General features: G+C 41.0%; 1 protein-coding gene across 4 annotated transcripts in view; it reads left to right on the top strand.

The window, feature by feature from the left end:
• Positions 1-23,581, top strand: part of NCKAP5 (NCK associated protein 5) — a 644,081-nt gene that overhangs the window by 296,323 nt on the left and 324,177 nt on the right. For all 4 annotated transcript variants that reach the window (XM_043505027.1, XM_043505028.1, XM_043505024.1 and 1 more), the window contains one exon: positions 21,103-21,166. In XM_043505027.1, the coding sequence (XP_043360962.1) occupies positions 21,103-21,166 (64 nt within the window). The remainder of the gene's footprint in view (positions 1-21,102; positions 21,167-23,581) is intronic.

The following is a 23,581-nucleotide window of genomic DNA, read 5'->3' as shown; positions in this document are numbered from 1 at the left end:
CTAGGCATAGGGGTGGCAAGGGGGCTCTGCGCGCTGCCCCCGCCCACAGGCATTGCCCCAAGCATCGGCTCTGTAGCTCCCATTGGCTGGGAACTATGGCCAACAGGAGCTGCATGGCAGCGCCTGTGGATGGGGGCAGCACGCGGAGCCCCCTGGCCACCCTTCCACCTCGGAGCTGGAGGGTCAGGTTGCTGCTTCCCAGAAGCCACCTGCATCAGCGCCACCCACAGCCCACACCCTGAACCCCTTTCCACGCCCCAGCCCCAGCTCAGAACCCCCTCCCACACTCATATTCCCTCCCGGAGTCTGCACACCCTCCTGCACCCCAACCCCCTGTCCTGACTTTGAGCCCACTCCCGCACTCTGAACCCCTCATTTCTGGTCCCGCCCTTGCCCCAGCCTGGAGCCCCCTCCCACAATCCAAATTCCTCTTCCCCAAGCCAGAACACCCTCCTGCACTCCAAACCCCTCATCCCTGGCCCCACCCCAGAGCCCGAACCCCCAGCTGGAGCTCACTCTCTCCCGCACCCCAACTCTCTGCCCCAGCCCAGTGAAAATGAGGGAGTGATTTAGGGTGGGGGACAGTGAGCGATGGAGTGAGTATGGGACGGGGCTTCAATTAAGGGGCAGGGCAGGGCAGGGCGGGGCAAGGCCTCGGAAAGGGGTGAGAAAGAGGGCGGGGCAAGGGTGTTCAGTTTTCTGCAATTAGAAAGTTGGCAACCCTACAATGAAAATAACACTCTTAAGGCCTAGGCCAAATCCAATTGGAAAGACTCCCATTGACTTCAATGGGCTTTAAGATCAGGCCCGTGCTCAGCAATGGCATGCACACAGCATGGTTGAATGTTATTTTCATATTTATAAATTTTATTAAAAGTACATCTAAAATAAATACATTTCTGAAATAAAAATGATTTGGATGGCTCATTTCTAGTGGGAGTCCCAGTCGAAGTCACAGGCGCTGACCTTCATTGTTCTTGGTGGGTGCTCCACTCCCTCTGTACCCTGAAGCTGTGCCCCCACTCCACCCCTTCTGCCAAGGCCCCATCCTTGTTCCGCCTGCTCCCTCCACCCAGCACCTCCTGCCACCACCGAACCGCTGATCAGTGGGTGGTTGGTAGGTGCTGAGCACCCACTATTTTTTTTTCCCATGGTGTTCCAACCCCGGAGCTCCCACAGAGTCTGCGCCTATGGTAGTAGTAGTTTGTTCAGCAATGGCTAGATTTGGTCCTTGGGTCTTCTTTGCACCTGATATTTGTGAGTTTGCACCTTTTCTTTCTTGTGATTGAACAACTTTTCATCTTCTAGCAACACCAGCCTTTAATATTAGTGTGTACATGTGTGTTGCTAGATGTCACTCAGCTATAAGCAGCTAAATATTGCTGAACACTTTTCATTTCTCTTCTATATCCTTTCTCTTCACTGATTGAAGAGAGAGTGCAGATTGCTACAAATTGCTAGCATAGTGTATAAGTCATGAACACTTTGTACAAGAAAAAATAGTTTGGAAAGTGGACGCAGATGTCGAGAGAGTGAACAAAGAGTGAAACCATCTATTCACTCTGTCCCCTGTCCACCTCTACAAAGAAAAAAAATGAAATTTTTTTGAAGGCATTGTAGTGTTCAATTAAAACAAGACATGAATGACAGCCAGAAGGCAACAATGCACACAATATCTGAAACTTCAGAAGGAAAAAGGCATGATGTTTGGCAGGCAAGACTCGATAAGAAAGACAAAGGTCTTGATGCTGGAGAGTTTATAGGTGGATGAAAATACATTTCATTGTGTGAGATGCTGAAAATAAAGATTGCAAAGAGTATCAAAAACATGTTGTAATGATCCAGGATATTCTCAAGGAAAATAGGAGTTTAAGGAAATGAAAAGGTCAATTAGTAATGAAATGAGCAGCTATTTTCTTTGGACACTAACAACACAGCAGATACAGTATATAGAGTTAGCAAAAATCTGCAGTAGTATGTCTAAGCAGTCCTGAAAACACTAGTTGGTTTCAGGGGTATTAGAAACAGAAAACAAACAGGGAGATGAATATACCTTTTGTAAACTCAAAATAGAAGCAAAATAAGACGCAAAGAGCCCTTGGTCCATGAAGGCTGGATATAACAGTTTGGCTGAGATTGGGCTCTCTCTCCAAAGCACCTAATTTATTCTGCTTTTTAAACCCTACTTTCCTTTCTTCCGCTACTCTCCTAGAAATTTGCAAGTATGTTTGGGGTCTTCTTTCCAAAGAGGCCTACAAATTTTGCCACTCCATTCCCTTAGAAATATGGGAGTGGATTTAGGGCCTGGTGTTTCCAAAAAAACCTCCAAATTTTGCAAGGTCTTGACCGCCCACTTTGCCCTCCCCCATATACCCTGGAAATACATGAATGGGTTTAGCGACCAAAATTTTTGGTAGCTTCAGTTGATCTTTAATCTCGGTGATTCTCTGCAAATATTATGAGGAGGACAAAAGTTTCAAAACCTGATGACATATTGGAAACATATGGAATTACACACTGATCAGCATCAAACCTAAATTTTAACTGAGGAGCTAAAGAGCTGACTGATCTAAAAAATGGATTATAACTAAGCAAAAGATCAGATATCGATCAGAGGTTACCATAAGAGATAATGAATGCTACAGGCAGCCTGTCATTGCCTTTCACCGGTAGCTTATATCTGACTGATTTCAACTGTGGCAAAGTCATAGTTCACAGATCTCTGAAATTAGTGGTCTGATTCTATTTTGTAGAGGACAATATTACAAATTTTAATTAGCACCTGTGCAGGCAGCCTCAGTAGAGAGTACTACATTGGCCGAGTCTGTATTGTCTTTTGAGCTTGGATTGAAACACACTACTTGGGAAAGTTACACTGCTGCTAACCATGCTGCACTTTATATTAATAAAGAGAGGACTGGAGATTCCAGTGCTGTCAATCTTGAATCTTTCAGGAGCACTAAATTCTCATTAATAATTCTTTAAGGAAATGCAAAAGAGTTTTTCAAAAGATTTTCCACAAAATATCTTGTCGATATAACAAATCTCCAGAGAAAATACATATAAACTATCATTAGTCGAGGGGTTTATTAACTGAACTTTCAACTGCAGCTGTTTTTTTAAGAGAAATTCTCAACATTTCTTCACAGCTTGTCTCAAAATTGTCTTCCAGTGACTAGACTGTGAAGAAAAAGAATTCACTACTACTGGCTAATGGCTGAATTATCCCAGATAGACAGCTTGTACTATCTTGATCAGAATCTTCAAAAGTCCTCATGTGTTTTCTGTGATCTTTTGGCTTTCAAACTTTTCTTGTGTTTAAATCTAAGGGAAGAAATAGGAATCAGTAGGAAAAAAAGTTACAATAAACCTTTACACAACACAGATGTGATACTTTAAAGCTTCACTAAAGAAACAGATAATCAGAGATAGGAACATCATTAAAGAAGCTGAACCCATTTTGTATGGAGAACTGCTCAGTCAAGCTTAGAAATAAACACACACACCAGATAAGAGGTCAGAAGCTGAATTACATTTGTTAGATGAAAGAAACTGTTAAGAGCAGTCTCCTACTAAACCAAGGAGAAACATCTACAATCACCCACGTAATGATAGCAATACTAAGCCTGCAAATATGGCCTCTTGCGCTAAGTACAGAGTAAAGTAGAATTGCTGGATGTGACAATATGCTGAAATTACACCATATGAAAAATATAAACACTCCCACTGCAAATTACAGGAGCAAACAGTAACTGGAAGGAAAATTCCTAAGGACTGAGTATAAAAAACTAATCAGAAAAGAAGAGATTTTGATTTCTTACGCTGATTATCAATCCAGAGTAGCTCTATTCACTTCACTTGAGTTACTTTGGATTTAACCAGGAGTAGGTGAGATCAGAACCTTACTCTGTGTGTCCTAAAACTGACATGAGGGCTTTAGCAATGTCACAGTCGTATCCCTGTGGTGCATAGGTGGGACCTCATAAGTATCCACATTGCACTCTGTGAGAAAGAGTGGGAAAATGGTTGAGGAGTGGGCCCCATAAGCATTCTGTGCTGATATGCAGCAATGAGATGCAATTGCATATGGTGGAAAATGAAGGTTGGAGATAAAAAGTGACAACTTAAAATGTCCCCTCCCTGTAAGGGCCACATTGCCGCTTTAGCAGCTGTTTGTGATCCTTTCCTCCACTTTTAACCTGCTTTCTGTGTAAAATCTAAACAGAGACTTTAACAGCCCAAATGATATTTCATAAAAGAGATCAAGTTGTTGGACTGTGAACTGCTACTGAAAGAGCAGATGGGTTTCTGGGGACTGGAAGAGAAGGGTAATGGTCTGGAAAGCAAATTTTATATTGGCACTCAATGGGGAAAGTGCAGAACACAGGAAGGTCATGAGATTGATACACGGGCTCTGAGCCTTTTGTTGGTCAAAAAGTTTAGAGAACCTAGGATTTGTTTTGTTTTTTAAATTAAGAGGCTTATACTGCAAGGTGCTGTGAACTTTCAACTCCTATTGACTTCAATGGATCTTGAGGGTGCTCAGCTTCTTGCAGCATTGTTGGCGATGGTCCTAACCTTCCAAAGGTTTGTGAATCTGATTAATTTTACAGTACAGTGAGTAGTTTCACTGAGGGGTATGTGTGTGTGTTTGCAGGTTTGGATCTTATGGGCTAGATCCTGCAAATAGATCTGCCCCAAACCATCCCTGTGCCTATTCAGAGACCATTGAAGTCAGTGAGGCCTCTAACAGGTGCAGGGGTGTGGTCAGGTGGATCCATTCATAGGATCTGGCCCTCATTAGGGACCTTCGTGTAGAATAAGAAAACTCAAAGTCCTAATTAGGTGAGATGTTGTCGAACATTTTGAGTTAGTATCCAATAAGTGATGAAAGGAAGAGTGAACAACCATCCACAAAGAGAAGGTGCTGGATTTACATGGACCCCCTGCCTCATTGTTATCTAAAACTTCCTGTGTTTAGTTAGTATTCCAAAATGACTTCTCTTAGTCCTTCAGTTCTTTTTTTCTTGTTCATTTTAACGTTGAGGTTTCCCATGATGATGGTGATGATGATGATAATAGAGTCTTTGAACATTTGGCAGCTTGCCTCATCATATAAATTCCTTCCAGATGCTTTTTGGATTGCAACTTATTGGCAGATATAATACAATATTAAATGCAAATATTAATGTTAATACAACATCGAGAAAGATAAATCAATCACCTAAGTCAGGAAATTCTGAAAGTTCCTGATGCAATGTTGAACTCTGCCAAATTGCTCTTCCTGTATATTTTATGGTATACATTGCACAACAGAAGCATTAAGCTTTACATTTAACAAGGGCAGAGGAACTGAAAATACAACATGTGGGCAATATAGATGTCTTAATATTGCAGTAAAACTGATGGCCTAAATTCCATGCTGATTTATACTCTTTGTGCTTCAGTACTATGGGGGCTAAGCAGGGTGTACATTAGCTAAGAATTTGGCCCAAGGTTTCTACTAAAATGTTAACTCAACCATATTGAGTCCTCATTAAATGTAGAGCTTACTTAAGGTTCGTAACATTTCATATGTAGGCACGATTTGTCAGAGTTTGGTACTACTGTAGAACCCTTGATATTTCCTGACATTTAAGTACTTGAATTCTCGCACTTGACATTGTATTAATGTGAGTACTTGGATGTGATTTCGCTGTGAGGAGTAGTGCTTTGTTGTGTTTTATTTTTTAAAGTAAGCCTCCTTAAAGATGCTGTGGTGCCACATAATGTACTTTAGAAATGATTCAGTATTGGTAAAGTTTTTAGAGCTACCATAGTGCTCATAGGTCACTTCAGCAACACAGCTTTAACTAGGGTGACCTTAATCAATATTCTAAACTACTCCAGTGCCCTGATTCAGGAAGGTACTCAAGACATGCTTGACTTTAAGCACATTAGTTGTCCATTGAAGTCAATGAGAGTACTCATGTTAAAAGTTAGACACGTGCTCTAGTACTTTCATCAATCAGGACCTACAATGAAAAACACTCGAACTTGTGTTGTAAATTGCATGTGAGAGAACAGTGACCTAAAAAATTGACATGGCATATTCTGGTTTTGAAACATAATAGCAAAACACCTTAAGTGACTTACGTGGGATCAAGATTTGGCACTGAAAACTTTAAAAATACTTTCTTTAGACTTGATTGTTTATATTTCCTCAATTACAACTATCAAACAGCCAAGCTGGAAATGTCTAGGTTTGCTGTTTGTTATGTAGGCACAAACACTTATGTAGAATATATATATACATAATACATAATTTATATGTACGCATGCACCTGGGGGACCAGGAAGGGGACGATGAGAATGGGTGTGGTTTATGTTTCTAACACTTTTATAACTCAAAAAACTATTCATTTACTTTTGCTTTTGCTGAACAATTCCTCTTTTCTTTCTCCACTCCCCCATGTATTATTTTTGGTCTAAAAATAAGCACAAAAGGCATGTATTTGAGAGAATTATGAGCAACTGAAAATAGCATGGAGGAGAGGGGGAAAGTAGAATGGAAACTGCATCTCAATCTTAACTTCAGCATTTACTTATGTTGAATGCTAAAAATACATTTGAATATTGAGCAAAATGACCTATTGTGAAAGTAGATCATGCTGAATAAAGGGGTTGAAAACTTTGATTTTAGACAGACATCCATTCGCTCCATAGATGTCAAACCTTATTGTTTGTTACCCTGGTTTTTGGGTTGGGTCTTGTCTTAGGCTAGTATAGCAAGAACACTTTGTATAGTATTAACCAAACTTTTCATGATCATGAATTAAACTTTTTTCCAGCCTTAGAGTTTTCCTGATTTTTCAACTCTAGATAAAATAATCACTGTAATTATATGACCTTATACTGCTCCACTTGACTTACCTTTTCATCTTACCTGATCTGCTAGATCTATTAGTTCTAATAGAAATGTTAATACCTGTATCAAAACAGTCATTTTGTTAAGATAGCTGGTCTGAGCCTACTTATTACTATTCCAGATTCTTTTCCCCCCTGTCATATTGGGTTTAAAGAACCACTGGCAACTGAAGACCATTGCTCTTGATTAGTGGCCATAATAGAGAAGTTGTCACAGGTTTGTAAAAAGAAAAGGAGGACTTGTGGCACCTTAGAGACTAACAAATTTATTTGAGCATAAGCTTTCATGAGCTAAAGCTCACTTCATCGGATGCATTCAGTGGAAAATACAGTGGGGAGATTTATATACACAGAGAACATGAAACAATGAGTGTTACCATACACACTGTAACAAGAGTGATCAGGTAAGGTGAACTATTACCAACCGGAGAGCGGGGGGGCGGGAAACTTTTGTAGTGATAATCAAGGTGGGCCATATCCAGCAGTTGACAATAACGTCTGAGGAACAGTGGGGGGCGGGGAAGGAATAAACATGGGGAAATAGTTTTACTTTGTGTAATGACCCATCCACTCCCAGTCTTTATTCAAGCCTAAGTTAATTGTATCCTGTTTGCAAATTAATTCCAATTCAGCAGTCTCTCGTTGGAGTCCTTTTTTTAGGTTTTTTTTGTTGAAGAATTGCCACTTTTAGGTCTATAGTCTAGTGACCAGAGAGACTGAAGTGTTCTCCGACTGGTTTTTGAATGTTATAATTCTTGACATCTGACTTGTGTCCATTTATTCTTTTATGTAGAGACGTCCAGTTTGGCCAATGTACATGGCAGAGGGGCATTGCTGGCACATGATGGCATATATCACATTGGTAGATGTGCAGATGAACGAGCCTCTGATAGTGTGGCTGATGTGATTAGGCCCTATGATGGTGTCCCCTGCATAGATATGTGGACAGAGTTGGCAACGGGCTTTGTTGCAAGGATAGGTTCCTGGATTAGTGGTTCTGTTATGTGGTGTGTGGTTGCTGGTGAGTATTTGCTTCAGGTTGGGGGGCTGTCTGTAAGCAAGGACTGACAGACCAAGCTCTGTGAGAGTGATGGGTCGTCCTTCAGGATAGGTTGTAGATCCTTGATGATGTGTTGGAGAGGTTTTAGTTTGGAGCTGAAGGCGATGGCTAGTGGCATTCTGTTATTTTCTTTGTTGGGCCTGTCCTGTGGTAGGTAACTTCTGGGTACTCTTCTGGCTCTGTCAATCTGTTTCTTCATGTCAGCAGGTGGGTATTGTAGTTTTAAGAATGCTTGATAGAGATCTTGTAGGTGTTTGTCTCTGTCTGAGGAGTTGGAGCAAATGCGGTTGTATCGTAGAGCTTGGCTGTAGACAATGGATCGTGTGGTGTTGTCTGGATGAAAGCTAGAGGCATGTAGGTAGGAATAGCGGTCAGTAGGTTTCCGATATAGGGTGGTGTTTATGTGACCATCGCTTATTAGCACCGTAGTGTCCAGGAAGTGGATCTCTTGTGTGGACTGGTCCAGGCTGAGGTTGATGGTGGGATGGAAATTGTTGAAATCCTGGTGGAATTCCTCAAGGGCTTCTTTTCCATGGGTCCAGATGATGAAGATGTCATTAATGTAGTGCAAATAGAGAAGGGGCATTAGGGGACGAGAGCTGAGGAAGCGTTGTTCTAAGTCAGCCATAAAAATGTTGGCATACTGTGGGACCATGCGGGTACCCATCGCAGTGCCGCTGATTTGAAGGTATACATTGTCCCCAAATGTGAAATAGTTATGGGTGAGGACAAAGTCACAAAGTTCATCCACCAGGTTTGCCGTGACATTATCGGGGATAGTGTTCTTGACGGCTTGTAGTCCATCTTTGTGTGGAATGTTGGTGTAGAGGGCTTCTACATCCATAGTGGCCAGGATGATGGTTTCAGGAAGATCACTGATGGATTGTAGTTTCCTCAGGAAGTCAGTGGTGTCTTGAAGATAGCTGGGAGTGCTGGTACGTAGGGCCTGAGGAGGGAGTCTACATAGCCAGACAATCCTGCTGTCAGGATGCCAATGCCTGAGATGATGGGGTGTTCAGGATTTCCAGGTTTATGGATCTTGGGTAGCAGATAGAATACCCCAGGTTGGGGTTCTAGGGGTGTATCTGTGCGGATTTGTTCTTGTGCTTTTTCAGGGAGTTTCTTGAGCAAATGCTGTAGTTTCTTTTGGTATCTCTCAGTGGGATCAGAGGGTAATGGCTTGTAGAAAGTGGTGTTGGAGAGTTGCCTAGCAGCCTCTTGTTCATATTCCAACCTATTCATGATGACGACAGCACCTCCTTTGTCAACCTTTTTGATTATGATGTCAGAGTTGTTTCTCTGTGCATGGCATTGTGTTCTGCACGGCTGAGGTTATGGGGCAAGTGATGCTGCTTTTCCACAATTTCAGCCCGTGCACATCGGCGGAAGCACTCTATGTAGAAGTCCAGTCTGTTTTGACCTTCAGGAAGAGTCCACCCAGAATCCTTCTTTTTGTAGTCTTTGTAGGAAGGTCTCTGTGGGTAAGTATGTTGTTCAGAGGGGTGTTGGAAATATTCCTTGAGTTGGAGACATCGAAAATAGGACTCTAGGTCACCACAAAACTGTATCATGTTCGTGGGGTGGAGGGCAGAAGAGAGGCCCCAAGATAGGACAGATTCTTCTGCTGGGCTAGGGGTATAATTGGATAGATTAACAATATTGCTGGATGGGTTAAGGGAACCACTGTTGTGGCCCCTTGTGGCATATAGTAGTTTAAATAGTTTAGTGTCTTTTTTTTTTTTTTTTTGTAGAGAAGCAAAGTGTGTGTTATAACTGCTGGAAATGGCCCACCTTGATTATCGCTACAAAAGATTTTTTCCCCCTCGTTCTCCTGCTGGTAATAGCTCACCTTACCTGATCACTCTGATTACAGTGTGTATGGTAACGCCCATTGTTTCATGTTCTCTGTGTATATAAATCTCCCCACTGTATTTTCCACTGAATGCATCCGATAAAGTGAGCTGTAGCTCATGAAAGCTTATGCTCAAATAAATTCGTTAGTCTCTAAGGTGTCACGAGTCCTCCTTTTCTTTTTGCGGATACAGACTAACATAGCTGCTCCTCTGAAACCTGTCACAGGTTTGTAAATCCTTGCTCAATCCTGATGATTCAGCATTATGCCATACAAGATTTTCCTTATGTTACAGTTGAAGGCAAGCTTGGTGATGAAGAATCCGTATCTTTTTTCCTGATGGAGAGACAGCACTAGCTGTGAAAAGCTGATGGCACAATGTCACTAACTTTCTTGAAAAAAGCAGCATCATCAATAATTTTATGCATTTTGGAACATGATGGCTCTTACAGAATACTGCTTGCTACTCCCTTTATCTCAACTTAATCAATGGAATAAAAAGTACAGGTACACTTCATGAGAGCAGCAGGCTGTGTATGTCATCCTTTTTGGTATCCTGCTGACTATTGGCTATTGCTGATGAAAATTGTTTAAAGGTCAACAGTTTAAAAAGCACTGACGCTTGACCTAGCTATCCTGAAATCATGTGATAAAATCAGAGCTCAAAATTGAAACTTTGTGACCAACTTTCAATAGGTTATGATTTGAGATAAATTTTTTGGCATGAGCGTACAGATGCTGTTTTTCTTAGTGCTACGGAGTCAACCCAAGTTTAAAGCAGTTTTTCCCCTAAATGACAAAAGGTATAAAAGTTGTCTGTAAACTAAAACAAGAGCAGGTCATTAAGGTCTGAATCCTGCACTGAGAATTGCTCAAAGGACCCGTATAGACCCTATTGAACTCATAGGGATAGTGAATTTGAGTCAAGAGACCACATCTGAAAATATACTGCTAGCTCCCAGATGTTTAAATCAAGGGGCTTTTAGCTGAATTCCCCCAGTTGGTCTCAGCTGCCATGACAGCAGCTCAGGTGAATAATTGTCTTCCAGAAAAATTATCCTCTCATAATCTGTTCTATAGTCCTTACCATGCTACCCTTTCTCTTTCAACCTTTTTATGGGCTCTCCCTCCTTCTCTGCATCAGATTCAACCCTTTTGTCCTCACCTTTGATACCCTTCATGATTCTGCCTCACCATACATATCTTTTGGGGGGTATTTCATGTCTCCTCTACTACACCAACGATGCTTGCCTCAAACACTCATTTGTCATTCACAATGACCTTTGATGCTCTCTCCCCTTCACCCTCCTCCCCCATTCCTTCTGTATCTTGTCCGAACTATTCTGTACAGCTGTTACCCTGTCCTGTTTCAAATTTTTCCTAAGGACTTTCGTAGTTGACATCTGTGGGAAATTGCCAACTGATTGCTAGGTAGAGAGTCAGTGGGGACTGCTGATATCCATCCTTTCTCCAACCCTTTTGTTTGTCTTGTCTTTTTAGATTGTGAACTCGTCAGGGCATGGACTCTCTTTCGGTGTGTCTGGGGAGTGCCTAACACAATAAGGCCCTGATCTCAGTTATACTTACTTCTGTTATGTAAATTCTATTCAATTATAATATAGACAAATATTCACAATTACAAATAAATAGAAAACTATGCATTACTGGTGCCATTTTCTATATATGAATTATTCTGATGGTTTTTTAACAGGGGTAATACACCAAAAATGACTGCAGACGATGTAAATTAAAGTATTCCTTTAAATAAAGCTTCTTCTACTGTGTCTAGTCATCATATTTATATTTTCATTTAGTTTTTCCATGCAAGATAAATTTCTCCATTGCCACATCCAATTAAAATGATCATGATTCCAAAATAACTATTCAAAAATTCAGTTTGGAAATGCCATTTTGATAGTATCAAATCCAGTATACATAATCTCCTACAATAGAAAGCAAGTATTCTGCACTGCTAACCACAGTGATCACAACACCAGTTAAAACTGAGTTAAATTAATTCACTACAGTCATATCACCTTGGGTCTGTGCTCTTGTCAGATCGCATAAACTAAATGGGGTCAAGCCTGGTTAGTACTTGGATGGGAAACCTCCATGGAAAACAAAGGTGTTGAAGGAAGTGGTGCTTGTAATTCTGCACATAGTATGCCTCGCCATAAGTCAGTATTGGCACCATGCTGGAACATTGCTTTAGTGGATTTTAGAGACTGATTTTCTGGATCATTGGAAGAACAAGGTCCTATTTAACGTCCCACAGCTTTTCTGGAAAGTGAGGGTAAGTGTTTTGAAAGAGTTAATGATACATTTGCGCTTTTGAAATTCAGATTTCATATCCCGCCTGCTTAAATGTTTACGGCCTTTTCAGTTGGGTACTCTTCACTTCCTGTTTTTCTACTGTGTAATGTTGCTGTCAAGATGTTTTTATTTTCCTGTGGCAAAGGTATCTGCATTTGTATGGACTGATACACCCATATGATAATAAAACATTGATTGCTAACATATAGTTTGGCTAGTGTGGTGTGGTCTAACTGTTTGTTTGAAATAATTTTTTACAAAGCATGGTTTTCAATCTGCCAAGTCATCTCTTGTATTTTTACAGGAAGACAAGAGCTCAGTGTTACAAATGGTTCGCTACATGAAGGAAAATACTAGATTTTTAAGTAATACTTCTTTTGTGCAGAACTGTGCAAGTTCAACACAGTGTGAAAGTTACAAAGCTAAGTGTGAAACATACATGAAAAACAGTCTTTTTTGTTGTTCTTGGGTTAAGATTTGTATATAGAAAAACTAATGTCTGGATAACATGAGCACAGACTCTAAGAAGAATTAAATAAAGACGAGGTACAGATGTATCGAAAATGATCATTTACAGTATGAAAGGGAAACTCTGGAACCTGCTTAAGTGTTAAGAATGTAAGACACACATTCTGCACACACATGGTAGGTGTACTGGTGTGTGATTAAGACTGGGAAAAAAGGGCTTTGTCCAGTTTTTTTATGGGTATTGTGTTCTTTATGGAACCTGGGCAACTGGATTCAGTGAAGCATTACATCAGGTTTTAGGTGCAGTACCCAGAAATTTCAATTCTCCTTGAGTTTTGATTGATGTCAAAGTACATTTTTATTACAAAACTTTTTTTTTAAATTGTTTCTTAGCACTGTAACTGTGTCCTAATCTACCTGTGCATGCCTAAACCTTCTTTGAAAATTAGGATGAGATTCCATCTGAGACAATTTTGGTTGAACATATTCCTGAAGGTTTCATCACATGATATAATCTTTAATTAAAGATTAATCTTTAATTCCTGGAGACTCCAGGACAATCCAGGAGGGTTGGCAACCCTAGCCTGAATTCTTATTCTGGAAAGGTATGTCATCATTTCACCTATGTAGGAGGCTGAACCAAGATTCTGTATCTAAAAGCTCCAGAATTTGAGGTTTCAAAATATGGATCAGAATCTTAACATGAAGTTTGGGAGGTTCAGGTTCAGTGTTAGGGTTTGGCCCATTATAGAGAGAGTTTGGAGCTATGACTGTTTAAGATTAGGACATAGGATTAGGAAATATGTACTTGGATTTTTAAGTGAATAATTTACACAACAAATGTAGCATCTTTTTTGTGTGTCTGGAATGTCTGTGAGCAGACCATGACATACACTAACATTCTTGTTCAAAGTTGTGGTGTTTTTTATTTAAAAAAAAATCCAGTTAATTTTGTCTCTCTGAATTTTGAAAAGTTAGTGTTTGATATTGAAAATCCGAGCTCTGTCAGTTAGTTGTGACTGGTCACATGGCATAGTTTCTTTTTGGTCTAACTCATAAGGAAGATGGCTTGAAGGAGTAGTAGTAGGTAGGGAGACATTAGAATGTAGGCAGGATTATTTAGAACATCATAAACCTTTTCCTTTGTGGGTCAAATATGCCTTACTTTCCCATCCTATCATTACACAGAAAGGTAGACTATTGTGAGACATATTAGTGGTGGGAAGAGTTTTAAATGTATTTTCCTCTCATAGCATTCACACAAAGCAATTGCATGTGTATATTTGGTCCTGTCTGCCAAGGGTATATGATCAGATCTTTATCAGGCTCCCTCAGTTACCTCTATAAAGGGTCTCTGGCTAGGCATTTTGGGAACACTGTTCCCTGTTGTATTTACGGCCTGTGACCCATCTTCTACAACATATACCACTTACCGTGCAAATCAATTTCAGAAGCACAAAATATGCTGTCTAACAGCATTTTGTAAACCTCTTATCATTTGATGTTTTTTCCAAAAGTGCCAACAAGTACATCTGAAGTGAATTTATTTTAATATTTTGTCCAGTCCTTGCAGAATTTTTTTTTGTCTGGTTCAGGTCTGCTGTAGTAACTATAGGGATAAAATATACTTGATTTAAAAATTAGTAAAACTGTGTAACTTCACAGCAAAGCTAAGCATATTTCCTATTAAAAATATTAAAACAAAAAATTAACTTTGAAGGCTCATCACAATATTCTTACACATTTAAAACATCTGAAAGGCTAAAGCAGCTGAAAACCTATTATATTCTCCAGCTCAGTCATAATAAAAATGCTTATCCAACTGACACTGTGTTGATATGTTTCAGAGTGGCAGCCGTGTTAGTCTGTATTCGCAAAAAGAAAAGGAGTACTTGTGGCACCTTAGAGACTAACAAATTTATTAGAGCATAAGCTTTCGTGAGCTACTTCATCGAAAGCTTATGCTCTAATAAATTTGTTAGTCTCTAAGGTGCCACAAGTACTCCTTTTCTTTTTGTGTTGATATGTTTAAAAAAAAAAATCTGGGCTGAGAACTGTTATAGGTTATATCTTAATCAGACTTGTGAATGATTAACTTCCTCAGAAGTGGCTTTTAATGGATAGTCTTATTTGGGCACAGTTAAACACAATGGACCTCATTCTCCCTTGCTATACAGCTTGTATAATAATTTACAATAATTCAAACTGTGTGCAAAATGCTACCAACTCAGAATGGTAGCACTTTGTTTTGCACCACACGTAATCATATACACCAGCAAAATGATTGCAAAGTGCATACAAAGTATTACCATGCCCACTGGGTCAAATTAATCCCTGATGGAATGCCATGAAATTACACCCTGGACTGATTTGGTCCAGGGGCACTGCTGTGCCTCACTGATGTGTCCTAGTAAGTGAAGGTAACAATCTGCTTGGAGTAAAGTACACAATTTCTTCATTTCTAGGAGGGGGGCTATTTAAAACAGAAACATAAACTTGGGTTGCCTCCAGATAAACTTTGTTTTAGACACCCATGCAACAAATGGCTGTGCAGTGCTCTTAACCTTTTTTTGTCATACATAACAAGCTACTTTTTGTTTTTGTGTTCTGTTTTCACTGCAGAATTTTTCCAATATTACATCTTTTATCTTGCATCATGCTAAGATTCTCTAAGGGTGACCATCCTGGCTTTGTTTCCTTAGGAAATCCCTCAAGGAAGCTCTCTTTCTAATATTTCTCCAAGACTCTTGCTGGTAGTACTCAGAAGATTCATGTACCAGAAAGAGAAATCTTTTTATTAGTGAAAGCATAGATGGGATTTTTGGGTTCTCAAGGTCTCCAGGAACTTATAGCTTGTTCTGCATTCAGATGTAAGATTGAATAGGGAGAGAAAATAATTTCTTTTTTTTTTTTTGCAGACAGCTGAAGTAGATACAGAGGGGCCCCATATTGTTTCATTGTGTGTATTTTAATGTTGATTTTTCTAGCAGACTGTAAATATGGATAAACAGCTCTTATGTGCTTTGCTCATGAAATATCCTTAGGCATTTGTTTTGCAATTAAAAAGTCAAAACCCCTCAAAGCATATGTTAGCTTTTCCACTAAAGCATATTAAAGCAGTGAAGCAGTGAAAAAAAGCAACTGACTATTTCCAGTGGATGAGCTAAATCCTTAAAACAGGATTAACCAATTTTGTAATTTGATTATGGTAGGATCCTGCCCGCCAACGACAGGGGTCTGTCGGTGTTACAGTAGCATCTACGCAGAGGGCCTTAAAAAAAGGGCTGTGTTTAAAAGCTACATATTTGCACGAAAGGTGCTATTAGTGTATTTGTCCTACCTGTGCATTTTCAATAGATGTTTAGAGCTCTGATAGTCAAGTTGGAAAACAAAAACAAATAAAACAAACAAAAACTTGATTAGATTAAATGCAAGATCCAAATTGTTTTGATATACTTTACTTAGGTTTTGCTAATATTAGCTGTATGAAAGGACTCTAAAACATGAATGCTTGATTAGTAATACCTTAAGTTATTTGATAAGTAGGTACCATGACAAATAGAAATTGTTCCAGTGAGGTTAAACTGATTAAATTTGTGAATGGTAAATAGTTTAGGAACATGGCAAAAATGCCTATGATTATAAATGCTTATGTAAAAGCTGGATTGCAATAGGTTAGAGGTAATCCTGTAACTTCTCTGGTAGGAGTCACTTTCTGTACAGAGTTCTTGAAAATTAGTGCTATGTAAATAATGGAAATTCTGTTTCACACAGGATTTCAAGATTTAGAAACTGTTTTTATTCCAATCCACAATAAAACCTGAAAGTTTTGAAATTTTCTGAAAAAATATTCCTAAAAAATTATTGGGATTGTTTGAAATATTTCATTTCAATTTTGACTTTTTAAAAAATTTAAATTATATTATAACTCAAAATAAAACGATCAAATAAAAGTTGTTTTGGAGGAAAAATTAAAACATTATCTGAAAATGTAGAAACAGAATGTTGAGAAACAGTTTTGTTCAGAGTTTCGATTTTGATGAAACTGCACTTTCCAATGAAAATCTGTTCTGCGGAGGTTTTTTCTGATCGGTTCTACTCCAAACCTTGATTTGCCCTGATTCCCCTTTGTGTTTTGCTTCTCTGACTCCACAACAACTTACCCACGAAAAGAGAGGAGTCCCCCAGTCAAGATGAAGGGGCCCATTCACATCTGTACTCTCTTGCTTAGTCCTTTTAATTTTATTTCTTTCTGAGCCAGCTTTTCCTCTCATATACTGTACTTCCCAAAGTGGTGGCATTGGTCTACTACAGGGGTCTCAAACTCAATTTACCTTAGGGCCAGTGCCAGTCCTCAAATCCTATCAGCGGGCCAGTAATGTCACTCATGCCGCTCAGAACCTGCCCCCAAAACTCCGCACCCCACCTGCCTAAGGCTCTGGGAGGGAATTTGGATGGGGGAGGAGGTCTGCGGTTGGGGGTTGGGGTGCAGGCTCTGGGAGGGAGTTTGGGTGCAGAAGGGTGAGCGGTTGGGGTCTGCGAGGGAGTCTGGGTAGGGGAGAGGGTCTGGGATGTGGGATCTGGGATGGAGTTTGGGTGCGGGGTGCAGGCTCTGGGCTGGGGCTAGGGGAGGGGTGCAGGCTCTGGGAGGGAGTTTGGGGATGGGAGGGGGTGTGGGGGTGCAGGTTCTGGGAGGGGGTCAGGAGGTGCAGTGCTTACCTGGGGCTCCAAGGTGGGGTGGGCCGGGGGCCTCCACACACTGCTGCCCCCAGACACCGCCCCCGCAGCTTCCCATTGGCCACAGGGGCAGTCGGGGTGGGGGCAGTGTGCGGCAGTACAGCCCTGCCCTGCCCTGCCCTGGGGCCGGTAGACATGTGGAGGGAGCGAGCAGGCAGAAGCCGCTCAGCTCCTCTGTGCTGCCGGTGGTGGGCAGGACCCTGGGCCATTGTAAATCGCCTGGGGGAACGCGTAGGGTAGGGGAGCGCCCAGAGGCAGCAGGCGGGGCCAAGGGAGAGACCTGGCCCCAAAATTGCTGGAGCCCTGTGGGCCACATTGGGGAGGTTCTCGGGCTGCAGATGGCCCACAGGCCGGGAGTTTGAGACCCTTGGTCTGCTAGATGAGAGCCACAATGAGTTACCTTAGTGGCCCAATTTGGAAATACACCTCCCAATTTAACTTTCCCTTTGAACAAATCCTGTTTATCTAAGTTCTAGCTCTGCTCACTGTAGTATCTGAGCATCTCACAAGCATTAGTGGATTTTATCCACAATACGTGTGAAACAGGAAGGTATCATACCCATTTTACTGGTTGGGAACTGAGGCACATGGTAGACTGAGACTTGCCCAGCATTCCATAGGGAGTCTGTAACAAGCCAGGAACCAAATGCACGTCTCCTGACTCCCAATTCACCATCCTATCTTTTAGACCATTCTTCTGTTTAACATTATTTTAAATGTACTTCTCGGATATGACTTTCATTATGCATCAACAGACGCCAGTACAGAAAATATGACCTCATTGTTCCGTGGGCCTACAGTACAAAGTAACTTGAGATGGAACGTAACACAATATGATATGAAAGTAGCTTCTGTCTACAGACGTGCACACACAAACACACAGGGATATAAGAACAGACAATTTTCAACTTTCATATAATATTAGGGATTTTAAAAGCTATATAGGTCAGGTTATGCTTTGCCATGGCACTATCTGTGTCTGGGCAGATTTAAGCAGAAAACTCCATCTCAACTTAAGTTTCTCGACTAATTATCCCATCATTGAGAGGAGAGGGAGCTAGTTTTCCAGCCCAAGATATGTGTGTGGTTTGGGGCCATCCAAGCCAGTGCCATCAACTCTTGTGGAATCCTACAGATACTCACACATCTATGCTGGGCCACTCTGAAGCATCTCCTGGTCCTGGCAGAATTGTTCTGAAAATAACTTTGCTGCCACAGTCTTCTCATTTGTGTCTGGGCCAGCCCTTCTCAATGGCATGGAGTAGGTTCTCCAGGGAGTTGATGCTGACTGTCAGCATTGTTTTCTGCAGAAAGAATTCCTCTGGGCTAGAGAGAGCATTTCTGTCTCCCTTCTTATCTGTGAGAGCCTTGACAGGACAGAGATTCCACAGGTATAGGTAAATAGAGAATACTTCCTCTTAGATTTCTCTCATCTCCTTTCTCACCTGCCTCCACCCTCAAGCTTTTACCAGTCAATCTTGTCCTCCCTTTTAGGCTGGCGATTGACCACGTGAAATGTTGAAGTCTGAGTTTCAGCCTTTGTTCTGGAGTTGGAAAACATGTTTTTCAGGGCAGCCAGTCATTGATGAGGATGGAGAGTTGAAGTATCTGTCTGTTTCCGGCTTCTTCTATGAGCCTTGGTCTATGCACTTGCACTGATTACTGTTTTAACGAATCCTCCATTGCTTCTTAAATTGGTAGGAGATTGGGACTTTACTGTGATGGGCTCATGGGTACTGAATTATTTCACACTCCCTCTTTTCTAAATTCATCTTGATCTGTCTCTGCCCATGCTGAAACTCAACCTCTAAAAAAAAAAATTTGTTTCATACAACGTGTGTATTCACACACATGTGTATTTGTGTACAGACACACATATGAATTGAGCATTATTAGTTTTCATATTTGCCTACTCTTACTGCCTTTTACCCTTTTTTCACCCCTTGACTGATTTAATTTGTTAAATTTTTAAAAAGTAAACTTTTATTTTTGTGATTTTTAAAAAGCATATTTTAAACAGTTTGTATTATGCTGTGCAACACAGTGCTTCAGGTGTGCAAAGGAGGTGGGAGAGGTGTTGGAGTTGAATCATTGATAAATGTTTTTTACTTAAGCAAAGGAAGTGAGGCATCTTTCAGCAAGCTAGTTATCTATCATGATGGCTTTACTTGCTCAAAACTGCTCACGTATTGTAAAGCAGATCAAGAAAGGGGGACACGTGATATCTGCTGTGGAATTACTATGGAATTACTATGGAAATACTGTGGAATTACTATGGTGTGTCTATTGTTGGTGCCATTTATTTAATTGAAGATAAAGTTCTTGGACTGATGTGTGAACTGAAACTGAGGTCAGGGAATTACATTAACTACTACTTCCTCCTAAGGATTATCACTGTATGTATTTTTAGGTCTAGATTGCATTTGCTGAATGGAAGTGAATAAATTAAGTGAATAGAACTCTCTAAGTGAGAATGTTGTTGTGGGGTGTATGATGCGTGTTATTGTTTTCTCACCATTTGCATGGAATATTTTGTGACAATCTAGGCTTCTTGAAGTTCTGTTCCTCATAGGTTTAAGCATTAAGTGCAAGGGAGTCATATGCTTCCCCTCTCCTAAAGTTTTACTATCCTTTTGATGTTGCCCCTCAGGGTGGATATAAGAATAGTATGTTCTTCTCTCCACACATTATTTTGTTTTAATGTGGTGCATCATGAATATTCCCCAGTAATTATTGGACCCAATTGAAAAATGCCCATCTTCCCTTTCTTAAAATAATTTTAAAAGGTTATTTCCTGTCACTTTATTCCTCTCCCTGCTCACTCTACTTAACTAGCACTGGTGTCTTTTGTTTCCCTTTACACTATTGGAGTAAGAGCCTTCTCTTCTGTACCTCCTGCATACTATGTCTCTCCACTCCAGGGCCTTCCAGGATCTTTCTACTCCATGATCTTTTAGGACAACATCCTCAGCTGGTGTAAACTGGCATTGCTCCAGCTGAAGTCAGTGGTGCTACACCAGAGTACACCAACTGACAATCTGCTGCCCAATTTCTCTTCAGATCTACTAAAACCATATATTTTATCCCTTGCTTATAACTCTCAGAGAGAAACTCTCTCTGTTGTTGTTTACTATACACAATAAGAGCTTGATTTACCCTCCCCCCCCGCCCCTTTAATAAAACAAATAAGCCTACATGAAGTCAAGCTAAGGATCTGAATGAGGATTTCATGTGACTAAGGGTTTCAGGTTTGGGGTCTAAAATTGTAAGTAATACTGAATTACAAAATGCTACAGAATGTGTTTATGAATACAGTTGGTAATGCGTTCTCAGCTCTTCTGTTGTTAGTCTATTTATAAAGTTCAAATATAGTAACAAATGTTTTTAAATATTCCAACCTTCTAACGAGAGCTGCCATATAGTGGAATAAAGTTGATGTGCAAGGTTACAGAAAAATGATGAACAATGTAATTTAGGTGAAGCTTTCCCATAAAGCTAAGATCATGGGCTACTTTGCTACTTGTTTCAATGGGACAATTGATGCATAGGTTGATTTGATTCACTGACACGGTGTCGGGCTGTCATGAAATGCAACAATAAAGCTCAACTACTTTAAACATTTTAGGAAATATGGCAGAGAGAGAGAAAGAGCTCTGCCAAGACGGTTACCACGGCAATGTCGAAGAATGCTGCATTGACATGCGAGCAGAACATTCTCCCAACTAGTGAAAAATGATCTGCTTTTCATGTGCTTCTCTTTCCATAGGGAGAAGTTGTCTGTGGCTCAGCTGCAGCGGGAAGTTGCGCGAAGTGAGAGTGAAGGGACAATGGTAAGTGTTGGCTAATATCTGTTTTGCAATTCCAGTTGTACCCTTTCTATTCAGGCCTCAGACACATTTCACCTTCCAGAGGGTGGCCACTGAAATATTAGTCTTGCATTAGGCTTAATGATGTTTTTGCCAGTGATTATTTTGGAAAAACTCAGTTATACCAGAAACACCATTGTCTTGGAAATACTTGTGGTTAGGCAGAGAAATAGTCTCCTTTTCCTTGGTGATGGGCTCTGCTGGAAATTCACCCTGAAACTCAGGCAAGCATCACTCTGAACCAAAATAGGCAATATCAGATTGAGATATTAGAATCATAGAATATCAGGGTTGGATCAGACCTCAGGAGGTCATCTAGTCCAACCCCCTGCTCAGAGCAGGACCAATCCACAAATAAATCATCCCAGCCACGGCTTTGTCAAGCCTGACCTTAAAAACTTCTAAGGAAGGAGATTCCACCACCTCCCTAGGTAAGGCATTCCAGTATTTCACCACCCTACTAGTGAAAAAGTTTTTCCTAATATCCAACCTAAACCTCCCTCACTGCAACTTGAGACCATTACTCCTCGTTCTGTCATCTGCTACCACTGAGAACAGTCTAGATCCATCCTCTTTGGAACTCCTTTTCAGGTAGTTGAAAGCAACTATCAAATCCCCCCTCATTCTTCTCTTCCACAGACTAAACAATCCCAGTTCCCTCAGCCTCTCCTCATAAGTCATGTCTTCCAGTCCCCTAATCATTTTTGTTGCCCTCCACTGGACGTTTTCCAATTTTTCCACATCTTTCTTGTAGTGTGGGGCTCAAAACTGGACACAGTACTCCAGATGAGGCCTCACCAATGTTGAATAGAGGGGAACGATCACATCCCTTGATCTGCTGGCAATGCATCTACTTATACATCCCAAAGTGCCGTTGGCCTTCTTGGCAACAAGGGCACACTGCTGACTCTTATCCAGCTTCTTGTCCACTGTAACCCCTAGGTCCTTTTCTGCAGAACTGCTGCCTAGCCAGTCGGTCCCTAGTCTGTAGCGGTGCATGGGATTCTCCTGTCCTAAGTGCAGGACTCTGCACTTGTCCTTGTTGAACCTCATCAGATTTCTTTTGGCCCAATCCTCTAATTTGTGTAGGGCCCTCTGTATCCTATCCCTAACCTCCAGCGTATCTACCTCTCCTCCCAGTTTAGTGTCATCTGCAAACTTGCTGAGGGTGCAATCCACACCATTTTCCAGATCATTAATGAAGATATTAAACAAAATGACCTTTGGGGCACTCCACTTGATACCGGCTGCCAACTAGATATGGAGCCATTGATCACTACACGTTGAGCCCGACAATCTAGCCAGCTCTCTATCCACCTTATAGTCCATTCATCCAGCCCATACTTCTTTAACTTACTGGCAAGAATACTGTGGGAGACCTTGTCAAAAGCTTTGCTAAAGTCAAGGAACAACATGTCCACTGCTTTCCCCTCATTCACAGAGCAAGTTATCTCATCATAGAAGGCAATTAGATCAGTCAGGCATGACTTGTCCTTGGTGAATCCATGCTGACTGTTCCTGATCACCTTCCTCTCCTCTAAGTGCTTCGAATTGATTCCTTGAGGACCTACTCCATGATTTTTCCAGGGACTGAGTTGAGGCTGACTGGCCTGTAGTTCCCAGGATCCTCCTTCTTCCCTTTTTTAAAGATGGGCACTACACTTTTTCCAGTCATTCAGGACCTACCCTGATCACCATGAGTTTTCAAAGATAATGGCCAATGGCTCTGCAATCACATCTGCCAACTCCTTTAGCACTCTCAGATGCAGCGCAGTGATCGTCCAGCTTTTCTAAATAGTCCCGAACCACTTCTTTCTTCACAGAGGGCTGGTCACCTCCTCCCCATGCTGTGCTGCCCAGTGCAGTAGTCTGGGAGCTGACCTTGTTCGTGAAGAGAGAGGCAAAAAAAGCATTGAGTACATTAGCTTTTTCCACATCCTCTGTCACTAGGTTGCCTCCCTCATTCAGTAAGGGGCCCACACTTTCCTTGACTTTCTTCTTATTGCTAACATACCTGAAGAAACCCTTCTTGTTACTCTTAACATCTCTTGCTAGCTGCACCTCCAGGTGTGATTTGGCCTTCCTGATTTCACTCCTGCATGCCCGAGCAATATTTTTATACTCTTCCCTGGTCATTGGTCCAATCTTCCACTTCTTGTAAGCTTCTTTTTTGTGTTTAAGATCAGCAAGGATTTCCCTGTTAAGCCAAGCTGGTTGCCTGCCATATTTACTATTCTTTCTACACATATTGTCCCTGTAACCTCAATAAGGATTCTTTAAAATTAGGTTTGTTTAGTCAAAAGTTGCCCCTCCCAAGTTGTGAAAAATGAAAAAATTAAAGTAAGGAAGCTTACTTTAGAAAGAAAGAAAAGAAGACCA

The sequence above is a fragment of the Dermochelys coriacea genome, chromosome 11, assembly GCF_009764565.3.
Source record: "Dermochelys coriacea isolate rDerCor1 chromosome 11, rDerCor1.pri.v4, whole genome shotgun sequence".
NCBI lineage: Eukaryota > Metazoa > Chordata > Testudines > Dermochelyidae > Dermochelys > Dermochelys coriacea.
The sequence above is the reverse complement of the archived record's forward strand: the minus strand, read 5'-3'. Positions and strand labels throughout refer to the sequence as shown.